The sequence below is a fragment of the Myxocyprinus asiaticus genome, chromosome 17, assembly GCF_019703515.2.
Source record: "Myxocyprinus asiaticus isolate MX2 ecotype Aquarium Trade chromosome 17, UBuf_Myxa_2, whole genome shotgun sequence".
Classification (NCBI taxonomy): domain Eukaryota; kingdom Metazoa; phylum Chordata; class Actinopteri; order Cypriniformes; family Catostomidae; genus Myxocyprinus; species Myxocyprinus asiaticus.
The window spans coordinates 11,390,372-11,407,964 of NC_059360.1; the positions used below are offsets into that span (position 1 = coordinate 11,390,372).

The 17,593-nt window shown below is 38.7% G+C and overlaps 1 protein-coding gene across 1 annotated transcript in view; it reads right to left on the bottom strand.

Moving 5' to 3' along the window:
• The window catches only part of LOC127455198 (ALK tyrosine kinase receptor), a 787,259-nt gene that overhangs the window by 496,671 nt on the left and 272,995 nt on the right, over positions 1 to 17,593 (bottom strand). The window contains exon 2 of the mRNA XM_051722881.1: positions 4,848 to 4,961. Within this exon, the coding sequence (XP_051578841.1) occupies positions 4,848 to 4,961 (114 nt within the window). The remainder of the gene's footprint in view (positions 1 to 4,847; positions 4,962 to 17,593) is intronic.

Consider the following 17,593-nt stretch of genomic DNA (forward strand, 5'->3'; position numbering starts at 1 on the left):
CATCCAGGTAATTCAGGATGTGTATGCCCTGCATTTTGATGGGGGCAAGTACTGCGTCTGCACATTTTGTGAATGTGCGGGGAGCCAAACACAACCCGAATGGGAGGACCTTGAATTGATATGAGATCCCCTCGAAGGCAAATCTCAAAAATGGCCTGTGTCAAGGGTAAATGTGAACATAAAAGTACGCGTCTTTCATGTCCAGGGACATAAACCAATAGTTCTCGTGGATGTGCGTGATGATCGGTCTCTGCGTAATCATACTGAAAGGAAACCTTACTAGGGACCAATTCAGTTGACGCAAATCTAAGATTGTCCGCAGGCTGAAGTCTTTCTTCGAATCAGAATGTAATGGCTTTAAAAACCTCTCTGGGCTTCACTCAGAGGATCAATCTCTATTGCCTCTTTGGTAAGGAGGTTCTTCACCACTGAGTGAAGTATCAGCGTGTCCTGCACTGAAATTGTGGAGGACAGAATGGCGTTTAAGCAAAGCAGCCGCAAACTGGATTGTATAACTGTTCTATATGGTTTTGAGAACCCATTTGGAAATGTATTCCAGGCATCTGCATAGAGCACGAGAGTGCATAAAATCTTGGTTTCTAGCCATGAACATATGGGAGATTTGTCTGCAGCATGGTGAGAAAAAGAGCCCTTTTTTGAGTATGCAACAGCTTCATGATGCATACATTTAATTTTTATGTTTGCACATGAATTTGAATCTCTCCCGGCAGTGGTTGCGGGGAGAAGAGACATGAACCGAGCCTACTTCTGGGCCGGAGCAAACAGTGGCTCTTTGCTGAACTGACATCGTAACAAGCACTTCTGCTGGCCTGGGGGGTTCTTCCCACCATAGCAAGGGCCTGGTAGCGGCGTCTTGCATCTCGGCCATGGGCACTGTGACCTCACCACTGGCTCGGTGTCCACTTGACGGGGCTGAGGCCGAAGGAGTACTGGTTTTGGCAGGGCCCTGATGAAGATTGTGCACAAAGCAGCTTACCTGCGGCTGCAGCACGAATCAGCAGGAAATGCTTCAATGTAGTCTGAACTTTTCGGAGAAAGCGTCAATTGCATCTCCAAACAAGCCCAGCTGTGACACCGTAGCATCGAGATGTCTTACATTGTCTGCCTTGCGCATCTCTGACAAGTTTAACCAGAGATGCTGCTCAAGTGACACCATACTTCACATCGATCTCACGATGGCCTGGGCAGTAATCTTGGTAAGATTACGTAATGCAAGATCCTTGAAGAATGCAAGGTTGGAACCACGATCGTCCATGTCCCTCAGGATTTTCACCTGAAAGATATACAAAACCTTCATGTCTTTTCCTGAGGCCGCGTATGACGAGGCCGCGAGAACAGATGAAAGTCTACATGGTTTGGACGGAAGTGAAGGGTGCTTATTCCAGCCAGGTGCCAATGCGGGGGACATAAATGTGCCGCAATCGCTTCTTCTACCTGTGGAGCGGCTTGACAGCGACCAACGTTCAGATACCATTCGTCCAGATGTGAATGCTCAGGCTTGGATGGAGGAGACCATTTGAGCACTAGCTCCTTGACTGCCCTGGATAGAAAGTGTATCAGTTCGTCTTCTGATCTGTTAACTCTTGGCTGTCTGGCTTGCGGGACAATCAGTCAGATCATCAGCCAAACGGTACCATGCTTCACCTTCAGACGCCGCGATAGACACCACATCCTCATCTGGAGGTATGCCAAACGAAATCAAAACGTCCATCTCAACAGAGGGATTTTCGTGGGCATATTCCATGGGTGAAAACGCTGGAGAGCAGGAAGCCTGCAAAGCTTACACTGGCAGAAGACTTTCCAAAAAATTTTCCATGCTCAAAGTCTGAGCCTTGCGCACCACCCACCTGTGACTGTAGACAAGGTGGCATCCTCCAAGAAGAACGACAACCGTGAACATAGTGTCTTGATGCTCATGCGTTCGCAGTGAGCACATTGTGTATCATCGAACGCTGCTTCAGCATGGGCGCTGCCCAGGCATGAAAGACAGCGATCATGCCTGTCCTGCTGAGGGATGCGCCTACCACATGGAATACACTTGTGATATTCCATCCTTAAAAGGATGTATATATCACAGTGTCACTCTCTCTCTCTCTCTCTCTCTCTCTCTCTCTCTCTCTCTCTATATATATATATATATCATTTTATTTATTTATTTATTTTTTCTGTTAGTAAAAACACACAAAAAACAATAATAAATGTTATGATACACTTTTCATCGGGCACGCAGGGAACAGAAGATCTTTCTACTGAACCTCGTAGGCAAAAATCTTGCATTGCTAGGCAGGAGAAAAGCTGAACTCTGTTCCCAACTATCAACGAATGTAGAAGGGCGTGATCCGTAGAGAGAGATCCATTCTCAACTCTGAAAGAGAAGTTCTGAGGAAGCTGTCATTCGGCGTGCCTTATATTTGTGTGCTGAGCATGAGATGCAGGACTTCAAATAATATCTGCCAATGAAATTGGCATAAAGGAAAACCATTCAGAGAGAATGGGGCTTTTGGGAGCACCCCAAGCGTCAGTCTCCTGACATTATGTACAGAGAACTGACTAGAAATGGAACTATGGTTAATTTTGGTAAAGGCATGTTTGTTTTGGGTGGAAACCATGGTTTTAACAAATTAACCATAGTGTGACTATAGTAATACTGTAGTATCCATGTTTATTTATTTTTTTGGAAGAATTTGTATTACTATGGTTTTGCTATGAATATAATGGTTAAAATGTGGTTTCTTTAGTAAAACCATTGTACATTTTCATAAGGGATGAATGAAGCTATTGTGAGTAATCCCAAAATTTCCTATTTCCACTATTTAAAAAAAAAAAAATAAAAAAAATAATATATATATACGACAAGCTGTCTACTTAATACAAAGACAGCATAAAAGCCAATAATTACATTGTTTTATTTTTTTTTATTATTTATAATGTCAATGTTTTAAAAAATAAATTTTAAATTGTCTTTATAATATCACTATCATCCACCCACTCATAAAACAGGGCTCAGCTGAGCTGACATGTTTGCCTGTCCCTGCAGCCATATTTAAAAGAATTTGAAAATTTCTGCTGCCGGGAGAAGATTGAAGCTTTGCACACCATATTATGGTTGGGTCCATTCAGCTTTCTGGATCGATTCAAAATTATTTTTCCATGGAGATTGAGGTGATCTTGCACAGCAGTGAGAGTGGATGCGGTGACATTGTTGTGACATCAGAGCGGCACTGCGTTCATTTGTGAATTCAAGACTAAGTGGCTGTTTTGCTTCACAGATTAGATCTAAAATGGCAATGTCATACTCCATAATCGATAGGCATGACTTCTGTATCCTCGAGCTGATTTCTTTTTGTAAATATTGGACGGCCAGAAATAACCAAAATACATAAGTTTTGAAAGTGAGAATGTGTGTAGAGGGCAGCATTCAGGTTTTGTGCAGAAATACCATGTGCAAAAGTTGCTTAACTGTTTAGTGAATTTGCCCTTTATACCCTAAAAATCCAGACCACCCCACTGTCAGAATTATGTTGATGGGTGACTGATGTCGTCAGGTTTCTGATGCTAAACATAAATCAAGGAGAGCATGGCCAGAAGAAGGACACTAATTACCCAGCCTGAAAGAGCCCCAGTCACAGCCACTCCAGCCTCAATCTCCACATGTCAGTCAAAGGAAGTGTGGCATAAACAGCTGTATGTGACAGCTCTTGGTAACAACACAGCTAAATTATGGCAGAGAGCCTGACCTCTGACATAAACTGTGGTTGTTTAGAGTCATTCACTGCCGTCGGAGCGCAGCAGGATATCTGACATAGTAACCTACTTGTTTCGCTGATCTAAGCAAGACTCTTTTATTAAGAGTTTTATTAAAGGCATCATCTCTCAGTCACACTCTCATAGGTGATATGTAGATGTGATTTATTCATCCATGCAAACAAATGTGCAAACTCATTTCTTTTTTCTTTTTTTTTTTTTTTCAATTTGGAATGCCCAATTCCCAATGTGCTCTAAGCCCTCGTGGTGGTGTAGTGACTTGCTTCAATCTGGGTGGTGGAGGACAAATCTCAGCTATCTCCGCGACCTGGCTGGAGTCACTCAGCATGCCCTGGGATTCGAGCTAGCGAACTCCAGGGGTGGTAGCCAGCATCTTTACCACTGAGCTAACAAGGCCCCCCTATGCAAACTCATTTCTAACAATTCCCCAGCTGTTGCTTATCAAATCATATTACCACAAAAACATTTATTACAGTGTGAAATTGACTAGATTTTGACATTTGCAAAATTTGGAAAGCTTAGACTTATTTTAAGCAGACAGAAATTTTGACCTCTTGAAGGTATTTTTCCTGTGAGATCAGTCTAAATCAAAAGTACCTTTACTTATATCACTATATTGCTCTCCTTAATCATTGCCATCTATGTATATTTCACAGCATATGTGATCATATATTGCAAAGACTACATGGGAAAAACTTTGTAAATTACACTTTAGAGCTATATTTATCAGAGATGCACATCACTTAAACATTACAGAGCACTGAATGCAACTAAGCTATAAAATCTGAATGCATTTAGAGAAGCTTTACACAATTTCTGGGCTATTTTCTTTAAAACATAATTTTCGGTCTAGCGTGTTACATCATTTGTAATCCTTACAGCTTGATTCTCATGACTGCTTACTGCAAGTTCAAGACCAGGCTGTCAAAAGCTATATGAATGGGTGGAGAACGAGACATGGATGTTTATGGAGACTGACAACTAACTGCCTACAAGGAGCTGGCATTCTCTCTGACCGCAGAGTTTAAGAAGCTTTAAGATACTAATTGCAGGTGACTTACCTGAAGTTGATACAGGGTCCTCAGGGAAAGTCAGCTCATCCTCTGCTATCCAAGAAAAGTTCCAGTATTTGGGGGAGGCGATGGGGTTTCGTGAGTGTGTGGATGAGGGCCGATCTGCAAACAAAGGCACAGTTTGCATCAGAGGCCTTTGCAAATATACCAGTGTCAGAATAAGACTTGAGATAAGCTCTATGTGATACAGACATTATCACAGCTATAGAACAGTTCAAACTCTAAGGTTAACAGGGCACTTTGTCTAAAACCTCCCACAAATAAAATTTACACTTTAAAAGAAATATTTTGCCAGCTAGTTTACATTCACATAAATAAATGTAATGATGATATTGTGTGTGAGTTATGTGTTATTTGACAATGTGGTACACCTGTTTCAAAATAGTCTGCTTTCATTATTTTTACTTTAGCTGTTTGCTTATTCTAATATGCCTTGATTACACACCTGCAAATATATTGCTGACACAGATAATTTGTTTATGAAGCACCACTGTTCTAAGCACATTTTAGGATCAAGAAACACCATGGGTGTCCTTACCAAAGACAGTGATTAGATCAGCACAAATAGTCTATTCTTTGCTTTAACTATTTATTGTATCTTCTTGCACATCAAATAATGGATTCCTGCACATCAGCAATGGTTTACAGTAGATGTTGCCAAGAGTGAATTGTTAGAAATACAATTTCTAAGGCTGAATCACTTGGAACTGCAAAATTATTGGACAATTATAAGATTGAAAAGTAGCGCATGCACCCAGGGGCTTCTCGCACCTACTTTTTTGAGAGGGCACCAATGAAGTTGGTGAGCAATGTGAGATTCGACATGACCAAAACATGCAATTTAATTACCTATCCTAAAATTGCAATGTTATTCAAAATCCATTTGGCCAGATCTAAGGGGTCTAATAAATAAGAGACCTCTGCATGAACCATTCAGTAGCAGATTCAGAAAGACAAAAAAAATAGAAATCCTGTGGATAATATCATTGATATTTAAATTTTATTGCTGAGATTTGAGCCACATACATTTTCAGCCCTCAGTTAGGGTTGTCAACTGTCCTGTAATAGTTGGGACATCCCGTATTTTGTCCAAAATGAAGACGTCCCATATGGGATGCCTATTCTACCTAATTATAGAGGACAGTGAAATGTTCTGGACTGAAGGCATTGTGTCCAATATTGTAGCAGAAAAATGCTAAAGGGGGAACCGCCCATCCCCGAATGGACTGTGAAATGCTCAAAGGGGATACTGTTTTGTATAGAAGTGCTCACAATGCTCAAGCACCTCGTATTTGTGTGACAAAAACTTGGCAACCCTAGCATCAATACTCATAGTATCATAGGACATGTCATAAGATGGTCTCATCCAAATAGCTAAGAATCTGATCAGCCAAAACAAATGAGCATTACTGAGTGTTTTTGGTCCAAATACCAACATAACAACACACATTTAGTGGCATACACTTAGCCCCTATATATACATCGTTTATTTTATTTGTCATTTTTCTGAACCAACAAATGTAATTTACTTTTCAAATTATGTGTTATGTTTTAATCACATTTAGTGGTTCAAAATGACATTTTAAAATTGCAGACTCTTTGTCAAACTAAAGCATAATTTAATGCTAAAGCTGAACAAACACACACACACACACACGCACACACACACACACACACACACACACACACAATGTGTGCTCTTTAGCCCCGTTGTACCCTAATTTGAAGCATAAGTAAATTATGAAGCCATGGTAAAAAAGTTTACAAGTTTATATAAACATTTTTGTTTTAATAAAAATCAATGCCTTGGACACAAGAGTGGCTTTATTTGAACAAACACCCATTAGCATTTCTTGTTCTTGTTGTACTTTCATGTTCTTCTGTCCCGCCTGTGGTAAAAAAGATCTGTTCTATTTATCATGTGGCTGCCAGCGGGTGGATATTCCTCTGTCTCTGAGAACTCACGAGCCCTCAATCATTTGATCAATGAGGCTCAGCCTTAACTCTGCACCCACTCACCCCTCATCACCCATCATTCCCCAGTGCTCCAGTCTCAGGCCTGCTCAGCCAGAACACACTCTCTCTCAATAAATATATAAATAATAAAAAATAAAAAACACTCAATAAGAAGCACAAGCTAGTGAGGTAAAAGACATGTTTGATTGGACATGATGTAGTGCTCTTCTCGTGGGTTTTGTTTACCGGCAGCACGGTGATCCTGAAATCAATTCATATATCCGTAGAGGAGCATCAGGGGAGTTGTACAAGGGGCTTTTCTCTTATCAAATCCTCCTAAATATCAGACAGTGGGACAGGGTGATATGGCTTGGCAGTTGGGATATCTTTAAAAAAGCACGGGACAACTTATTCAATCTATAAACTCTGCAATGACATTTGAAATTTATACTAGGTTAAATAGGGTCTTTTTTAACCTTCATGTTCTGTTGAATCTGATTTTGCATCCTTTATATTTAGGGTCACAGTGAACCTAATGCTTTATGTGTAAAAATAATAGTAGTTTCACAACTGGTCTATTGCTTTTCCTTCAATTTCTTTAAAGGGATAGTTCACCCCAAAATTAAAATGCAGTCATTGTTTACTCACCTCTATGTTGTTATAACCATATATGACTTTCTTTCTTTTTCTTAACACAAAGGGAGAAACTGTGAAAAAACAATTGTGCTCAGTGATGTCATACAATGGCAGTTTATGGTGACTACTTCTTCAAGCTTCAAAAGAATGCAAAAGTATAATTCAGAAGACTAATAAATTATTCCATGAGACTCATGATTGTTATGAAAGCATACAATAAGGTTTGGTGAGAAACAAAGCAAAATATAATGTATTATTTGGTGAATTTTTTTTTTTTTTTTTTTTTTAAAGCATGTTATCAAAATGAAATTTTGTTTAAAAACAAGTTCTTGTAAGATTAGGAAAAGTCGCAAAGTATCAGCCTGATACACAGAAAAAAAAAAAATTAAGCTAAAAAATGTGCTTCATGTCGGCTATCATCATTGTGGCCTTGAGCAAGGCACTTAAACCCAGCTTGCTCCACTGCGACTGTCCTTGTAATATATGTTGCCTTATGTAAATTGCTACATAACTACTTGCGTTCTTTTAGTTTTTGCAGAAAAATATCGAAGGATAAGAGAATGAACTTTAATCATAGATGTTGGTCTAGCACTAAAGTGACGTTTCAAATAGAAATGTATTTCACACATACAGTAATCCCTGATTCCAAGCCCCATTGTTAATCACACCTATGTGTCCTACAGACATGACTGTCACTGTAAATGAGAGAGGTGAAAAATAATGCAAAATAGAGGGAAATTAGGGCATAGCCTATATGAACATGCTGCACATTCTGAATGGGTCCATGTAAACCCTGTGACACACTTCTTTTCCCATCATCCTATAGCAGATCAGTGTAGATATTACAGCAGCTGTCTCCGTTTGTATTAATTAAGATTGGATGGGGATACATACATTAAGGCTCTTATAAATTGATTACCCGTTCATTCCTGGCGGGTCATTCAATTCCTGTCAAAGCCTGAGAGTAAAGAAAGAAGGGGAAAAAAGAAAGAAAAAGAAAAATGTCAAGGGCTGAATTAAACCCACAGAAGAGCATCGATTTCTTTCAATGACCTGACTAGATTTTGTCGGTATTCTGCACATGTGCGGATGATTTTTCAGTCACATGACCTACACATGCACACCTCATTACAGACACACACTCCTTCATCCCATCAAACCTCTCAAAAGTGTTATGGATGATGGGAGTCAAGGGATTTAGAGCTGCATGGTGCTTATCAATTCACATCCCATGATCAACGCATAGCTTTAAGTGATCCCATATAACACAATAAGCTACAGGAAATCCAGTAAAACAGGCATGATTAATTATCAGGCTATTTCTCAATGGCAATAACTTGATAGTAAGGAATACAATGTATTTATCCAAAAAGTAACAGAACTGTTGGTAGAGACATCCTAAACCATTAGACTACAACATGCACAAGAGAAAGATTCCACATCAGATTTCCTTTCATGTATATACCGATCAGCCACAACATTAAAATCACCTGCCTAATATTGTGTAGGTCCCCCTTGTGCTGCAAAATTAGCACCAACCTGCATCTCAGAATAGCATTAAATTTGAACTAGTCTGGCCAATCTCCATTGACCTCTCTCATCAACAAGGCATTTCTGTCCACAGAACTACTGCTCACTGGATTTTTGGCACCATTCGGAGTAAATTCCAGAGACTGTTATGCATGAAAATCCCAGGAGATCAGCAGTTACACAAATATTCAAACTAGCCCGTCTGGCACCAACAACCATGCCATGGTCCAAATCACTGAGATCACATTTTTTCCCCATTCTGATGGTTGAAAATTAACTGAAGCTCCTGACCCATATCTGCTTAATTTTATGCACTGCACTGCTGCCACACGACAGATTTTTGCATGGATGATTGTTGGTGCAGACCGGCTGGTTTGAGTATTTCTGTAACTGCTGACATCCTGGGATTTTCACACACAACAGCCTCAAGAATTTACTCCGAATAGTGCCAAAAAAAAAAAAATAATAAAAAAAAAAAAAAACATCCAGTGAGCGGCAGTTCTGTGGACAGAAATGCCTTGTTGATGAGAGAAGTCAACGGAGAATGGCCAGACTGGTTTGAACTGACAAAGTCTACGGTAACTCAGATAACCGCTCTGTACAATTGTGGTGAGAAGAATAGCATCTCAAAATGCTATTCTGAGATATGGGTTGGCACTGGTTTGGTGGCACAAGGAGGACCTATACAATATTAGGCAGGTGGTTTTAATGTTGTGGCTGATTGGTGTACATGAAATTGATTGGTTACTGAGTTTAAAGAGGGCACAAGCAACACATTGGAAAATTAATAGGAGAAAGGGGAACATGCCTTTTTGGAAGTTCAATCAAATTATAAGTCAGCATAGAGGTGTTTAAGAGTTTGGGCTTTAATTGTAGTTTATTTATTAAACAAGAAAGAGAAATTGAATTTGAGTGCATTGAATTATGGCATCTCTCAAATGTGCTTTGGTTGTAAACCAAACCAATGTCATTTGCATTTGAAAATGTTGATACTGCACACATTATACACACTGAAATTATAGTATGTTTTTGAGGGTGTCACAAAGATAGTTTCTCTCTTTTAAGTTATGCATTCAGCCTAGTGTGTAACAGACAGACAACCAGACAACTAGCATTTTTCAGCCACTGGACTTCTTGTTCCTGTTGCTGACTGCACGCTGGACGAGTGTTTGTAGCCTGCTTAGCATAGCTTATCCTTATTCACATACGTTCGTCTTTTTATCCTTTGTCATTTTACTTCATGTTTCGGGTTTTTCCACTTTTCTACTGTTTAATCTCTGTGTATTTTACCTGTTGCTGCTGGCGCCTAGCTCGAGTCTGTGTTTGTAGCCTGCTAGCTTTTTTAGCATCGCTTATCTATCTGTTTTCAGCCTTTAATCCTTAACATCTGCCATTTTTCAGCGCGCATCGGGTTTTCCCCCGCATTATTCTCTTATCGCGATTCAACTGCATGCATTTTCCACGTGCATCCACTTTCTATTTTTAGCGTGATTAAACTGCGTGCATTTTACAGTGCGCACCCGTTTTTCTCCTCTGTGTTACACGGATTATTGCATCCATCTCAAAGCACCGCTTATCAAGAACAACCATAACAACAAACAATTGCGTGAGGGATTCACATCAATCTCAAACCCTCACCACTCAGGAACAACCAACAGCAAACAGCTGCGGTAAGTATGTTATTTATTCCTGCATTGCATATCACATGTTTACAATAGCCTCTTCCATCAGCAGTGAGGGATTCACATGTGATAAATGTAAGGAATTAGTCAGGCTGATGGAGAAGGTTCATGAGTTAGAGGCACACATCCAAACGCTAGTGGAGGTCAGTGAGAAAGAGAAACTGGTAGACACTGTTTCGGATGTGGGCAGTACAGAGAGCAACACACACACTTTGGTTCCAGTTGTAGAGCCCCTGCAGCAGGGCATTTGGGTGACGTCTTGGCAGCATACTCGCTCAGCAAAGCGACACCACTCTCCCATTCCTGTTAGGGTTTCCAATCGATTCTCCCCACTCAGTGATGCACCCACTGAGAATCATGTTGAAAGAGCCCTTGTTATTGGTGATTCTATTGTAAGGAATGTGGAAATAGAAACTCCAGCCACTATTGTTACATGCATTTCAGGTCAAATTTACAAGTGCTGGCTAATGCTAAACGTAGATTTTCTAAAATTTTTATTCATGTCGGCACTAATGATGTTCGGCTTCGCCAGTCGGAAATCACTAGAGATAATGTTAAAGAGGTGTGTCAATTTGCAAAAACGATGTCAGACACTGTAATATGCTCTGGCCCCCTCCCTGCTCATTGTGGTGACAAGGTTTATATTAGATAAGTGTCACTGAATGGCTGGATGGCTGAGTGGTGTCTGGAGAATAGAAAAGGATTTATAGACAATTGGAAGAGTTTTTGGGCTAGACCTGACCTGCTAAAGTGAGATGGACTCCATCCCTCCAGGGATGATGCCGCTCTCCTCTCTAGTAATTTGTCTCATAGTCTTATTAATGATAGTATTTGACTAACTGGGGCCCAGATCAGGAAGCAGACAAACTGGGTAATCCAAACGTCTGCTAGCTGCCTTGAGACGTCACACAGGTCACATAAACTACAATACATAGAGACTGTATCACCTAGATATCATATAGAGACTGTGTCTGTTTCCTGAACTACCAAACACAAATCCCTCACTAAATCATTTAGAATTTTTTTTTTTTTTTTTTTTATGAAGGTCAAACCTGAACAAAACAAACAAATTAAAGATAAACACCATATAAAGATAGGGCTACTAAACATTAGATCTATTTCTACCAAAGCACTAAATGTAAATTAAATTATTACAGATCATTGTTTGGATGTGCTCTGTTTGACTGAAACCTGGCTTAAACCGGATGAATATATTAGTTTAAATGAATCTTCTCCCCCAGGTTATTGTTATAAAAATGAACCTCGTCTGAAGGGTCAAGGAGAAGGTGTTGCTACAATTTACAGTGAAGTTTTTGGTGTTACTCAGAGGACAGGATATAAATTTAAGTCTTTTGAACTAATAATGCTAACTGTCAGATATAGATATAAATAAATAAAAAAACACTGTTGTCTTTTACCCTTGCTACAGTATATAGATCACCCGGGCCTTATTCTGATTTCCTTGGTGAATTTGCAAAAATCATTTTTTTAAATTTTATCAGATCTTGTAGTTACTGTAGATAGAGCTTTAATTGTTGGTGACTTCAACATTCACATAGACAATGAAAATGACACATTGGGATTAGCATTTAATGATATTCTCAACTCTCTTGGAGTCAGACAAAATTTAACAGGACCAACTCATCACCATAATCAAAAGCTAGATTTAATTCTGTCATATGGACTTGATGTTGATAATATAGAAATTCTGCCGCAGAGCGATGACACCTCGGATCATTACCTCATCACCTGTATGCTGCGATCAGCTAATGTTACTCAATCTACACCATGCTATTGTTCAGGTAGAACCACTTCTTTCGACCACTAAAGATAGCTTCACTAATAATCTTCCAGATCTATCTCATACACTCAGTAAACCCCAAAGCCTAGAAGAACTTGATGAAATAACAGAAAATATAAATACAGTCATCTCTAGCACTCTTGATAGTGTCACCCCCCTTCGATTAAAGAAAATTAATGAAAAAAGCCCTGCACCATGGCACAATGATCACACTCATGCTCTCAAGAGAGCAGCTCGGAAAATGGAGCGCAAGTGGAAGAATACAAAATTAGAGGTATTTCGCGGTGCATGGAAGGATAGTGTCTGTAGCTACAGACAGGCACTAAAAGCTGCCGGGTCAGCATATTTTAGCAAACTCATAGAAAATAACCACAACAATCCAAGGTGTTTATTCAGTACTTTGGCTAAATTGGTTAGGAATAAAGCCTCAACAGAACCAGATATTCTGTCGCAGCACAAGAGTAGTGACTTCATGAATTTCTTTACTGATAAAATTGAAATAATCAGAAATAAAATTGGAATTATGCAATCATCTGTCACAGTACCTCAGAAAACAGTGTCTCGTAATTTTCCTCACGTGCAACTTCAATCCTTCGCTGTCATAGGTCATAAAGAGCTAACAAAACTTATCGAAACATCCAAAGCCACAACATGTTTGTTAGATCCAATACCAACCAAGCTCTTAAAAGAAGTATTCCCAGTAATCTCAGAACCTCTTCTTAATATTATTAACTCCTCGCTATCCTTAGGACATGTCCCAAGAAACTTTAAAATGGCAGTTATCAAACCACTAATTAAGAAGCCACAACTTGATCCTGGAGAACTGGCTAATTATAGAATGATATTTCAAATCTCCCGTTTATGTCGAAAATACTAGAAAAGGTAGTATCCTCCCTAATATGTTCATTTCTACCGTGAAATAGTATATATGAACAATTTCATTCAGGATTTAGGCCTAATCACGGTACAGAGACTGCACTTATCAGAGTTACAAATGACTTGCTCTTATCATCTGATCATGGCTGCATTTCACTTCTAGTGCTTTTAGATCTTAGTGCTGCGTATGACACGATAGATCACAACATTCTCTTGAATAGGTTGGAGAATTATGTTGGCATTTGCGGAGTTGCATTAGCATGGTTTAGGTCCTATTTAGCAGACCACTACCACTTTGTCTATGTAAATGAGGAATTGTCAAACCAAACAAAAGTAAAGTATGGAGTGCCACAGGGATCAGTTTTAGGGCCTCTGCTTTTCTCTTTGTATATGCTTCCCCTGGGAGATATTATCAGGAATCGTGGAATACATTTCCACTGTTATGCCGACGATTCCCAACTTTATATTTCTTGAAAACCTGATGAGATTTCACAATTCTCCAAATTAGCAGAGTATATCAATGAAATAAATGATTGGATGGCCAGAAATTTCCTTCTACTCAATTCCGACAAAACAGAGGTACTAATTATTGGACCAGAAACCTCTAAAAATAAGCCGCTAAAATATAATTTGACTCTCGATGGATGTACTGTTACATCATCTTCAACAGCGAAGAACTTAGGTGCTATATTTGATACCAATCTGTCCTTTGAAAATCAAATTACCAATGTTCGTAGAACAGCATTCTTCCACCTAAGAAATATTGCTAAATTACGACACATGCTCTCTGTTGCTGATGCCGAAAAACTAATTCATGCTTTCATGACCTCAAGATTAGATTATTGTAATGCATTATTGGGAGGATGTCCAGCAAGATCAATAAATAAACTTCAATTGGTTCAAAATGCAGCAGCCAGACTGCTGATGAGAACCAAGAAATATGATCATGTAAAATTCTGTTAACTACGTACAAAGCTTTGAATGGTCTAGCTCCGCAGTACTTAAGTGACCTTCTACCATGCTATATTCCATCACGTTCATAACGATTGCAAAATTCTGGCCCGTTAATAGTTCCTAGAATATCAAAATCCACAAAAGAAGGTAGATCCTTTTCATATTTGGCTCCTAATCTATGGAATAGTCTCCCTAAAATGCAGACACACTCACTCAGTTTAAGTCTAGACTAAAGACTCATCTATTTAGCCAGGCATACACCTAATTTGTCCTTCAACTCACAATTAGGCTGCTTTAGTTAGGTCTGCCAGAACCAGAAACGGTGATCATGATCTATAACTCTGCAATAAATTGAATGGCATCTATGCTAATATTATATCATTTGTTTCCCTGTCTCAATTTCGGGACTCCTATCCTGAGGTCACCAGAACCAGCCATATCCAGCTCCTTTCCTGCTTGGTGTTGGACTGCTACGTGTCGCTGTGTGATGATGACTAATAGCAGCCGGTGCCAGCCAAACATCACTTCAGTCTATTACAATGGACTTCAGAGGATGAACTGATGCCAGCTCCAACCATAAGACATGGGATACTTCATATGTCATAGCCTGAACCTTGGACTTAGGATATTACTGGCCAGGTTGAACTGCGATGCACCTAACTGATATTGGCCTGCATCACCTCGTCTAATGATGGACTACACTCTTGAAATGGAATACATAGACTATCAATTAATTGCCAACAAAACCCTTCATCAGCCAACTAACAAGGACAATTGCATCTATGTGAACTTCTGCAGTTAATCCAGGATGGACTTCAAATACATTATTCATTAATCTTACAGTTCATACAAATTTTTTGTTTTAAACACTGACCCTTAACACTTACTTAGTTTAATAATTTTAAACCATGACTTGCACTATACATAAGTAATATTGGCATTATATTCATGATGTTAGCCAGAGGGGAACTGGCCCCCACGGTGAGTCTGGTTTCTCCCAAGGTTATTTTTCTCCATTAACCAACATCTTATGGAGTTTTGTGTTCCTTGCCACAGTCGCCTTCAGCTTGCTCGCTGGGGTTATAAATACAATTATTATTTAATAACTTATTTTTAAACAATTCACAATCGTATTTTATCAAACTACACAATGATGACTGTAAGACATTATAGATATTACAGTTTTATCTTATGTTAATGCCTGATCTTCTGTAAAGCTGCTTTGAAACGATGTGTGTTGTGAAAGATGCTATACAAATAAAAATGACTTGACTTGACTCGCTTTAAAGAGACTTTGCTGGTCAGTTTCATATTTGACAATAGATAATTCAAATTGACTGCTTTTATCCTGTTAGAACATGAAAGAAAATAAGTTCATGGGAAAGAGGGCATTTCCATCAGCCTTTGAAAAACTAATGTATAATTTTAGGATAAACTCTGGTGCATGTGTATATATGGCTTATGTGCAATTATGCAAATTTGCAGAGGGTCAATTTAATTTCTTAAACTACAAGGCAGTACTTGAATAAGTTAAAATCATTTATTCAGGTTTTTACATATAAAATATTCCTTATGATTAATAATTGAACAGTTATTTGTAAAATGCCCATGTACCAGACTTCAATGTAAGCAGATATGTCATTGCGTGCTAAGCGGATTTTTTTCCACCAAGCAAATTTTTGGAACACCTTTATTTAAAAGCCTTCCCTGTGGAATCGAACATTGTAATTAATATAATATGTCAAATAAACATGCATCAGTAACTTTATTTATTTTAGGGTTATTTCAGAATAGACAATGTCCAAAATTAACACTCACCAAATATGCTAGTAAAAACTGGTTTTGGCGAGTAAATCAGTCAGCCAGAAACTTTATTAGAAACGACAACATAAATGCTTTCAAATAGTATAAGAGAACAAGAGTTTTACTCTCTCTAATATGTCATAAAAATCAAACTATACCCGCTGAAGAAAATGTGTAGTAACTCATGCGTCTTCTAACAGCATTTTCCTCAGTGGAAAATGTACAATCAGATGTCAGTCTAGGCTGCCTAAAGTTTTTATTTTTGGTGACACAATAGGTGGTTTTTCACTATCTGGCCGAATGCTTCTTGCTGCGCAATCATGCCATTCGGTCTCGTTGACACAGTTAAGGCTCAGTCACATTTAACTTTGCATGGTAAAATTCTGTGGGTACAATACAGCCATATCAATGGGAGTCTGCACATCCAGGAATTTTGCCTAAAGGATTTCAGGTGGTGAAGAAATTTTACAAGGCAAATTCCGCGTTGGGATCAAGTTTGGCGAACTTTGACACGTGTAATCACAGGGTTGACCAAAAGGAAGTTGCTTGGTTTTGCAGTGACCTCTATGTGGGCAGTGCTTCGTACATAACTACACAAAATAATCCAACCTGATCTCATGAACATTAAGTGACTGTGGCAAAATTTTTGCTAAATGAAATGACATGCCTTATTACACGTTTTGCTGCATTTTCCCAGTAAAATTTCCAGCAGGGTGCGCAAAAAGCAAGTGAAATGGTGTCGTAATGAGAGGAGGCTTTTAAGGTTAATATTAGATGGAGGTTTTAATGAGTAAAACATACCACCCTAACCTAAAACTTCAACCTAAGTCTATCCAATAATAATCTAAAACAAATGAGAGGTAGACACATCTGACATCCTTACCCTTATCCAATGCCTAAATCTAACCAATAGTTTCCAAAAACAAAATGCAAAATGAAAAGCACATTTTTGGAAACAACCACATCATGAAGCGTCAGCTTGTGTGCTCGACTGGTCTCAGATCAGTGGTCTTGAACTGCAGACTTCTGAGTCCAAAGTCCAACACTCTATCAGGTGAGCTACTGCAGGTAGTTATCATGTTAGAATAAGTGTGCAAATGTAGGTGAGTCTGTAATACAAGCATTAAAATGCATAATTTCTCAAATGATGTGTTATAGTAAGTGTTCTAATAACAACACCAGCAAAAAATAAGTGTACACGTAAAGTCATTATCAGCCATTGTATTTGTGATTAGTGTGAAAGTGAATAAAAAGCACAGTTGTACTTCTAGTGTTAATTTCACCAGGAAACTGTAATGAAACAGAATTTGGCAGGTAAAAGTCAGTTTACAAATGGTTTGTAATTGGTTCGGTACGGTACATACTCAAGTGGAAATGCTACTAAAAAAAAAATAAATAAAAAAAAACAACTAATAATTTCATTATGACAGGGACCAACATACATTTTCTAATAAAACTAATACAAAATATAGTTTATGATTGGTAAGAAATATTTA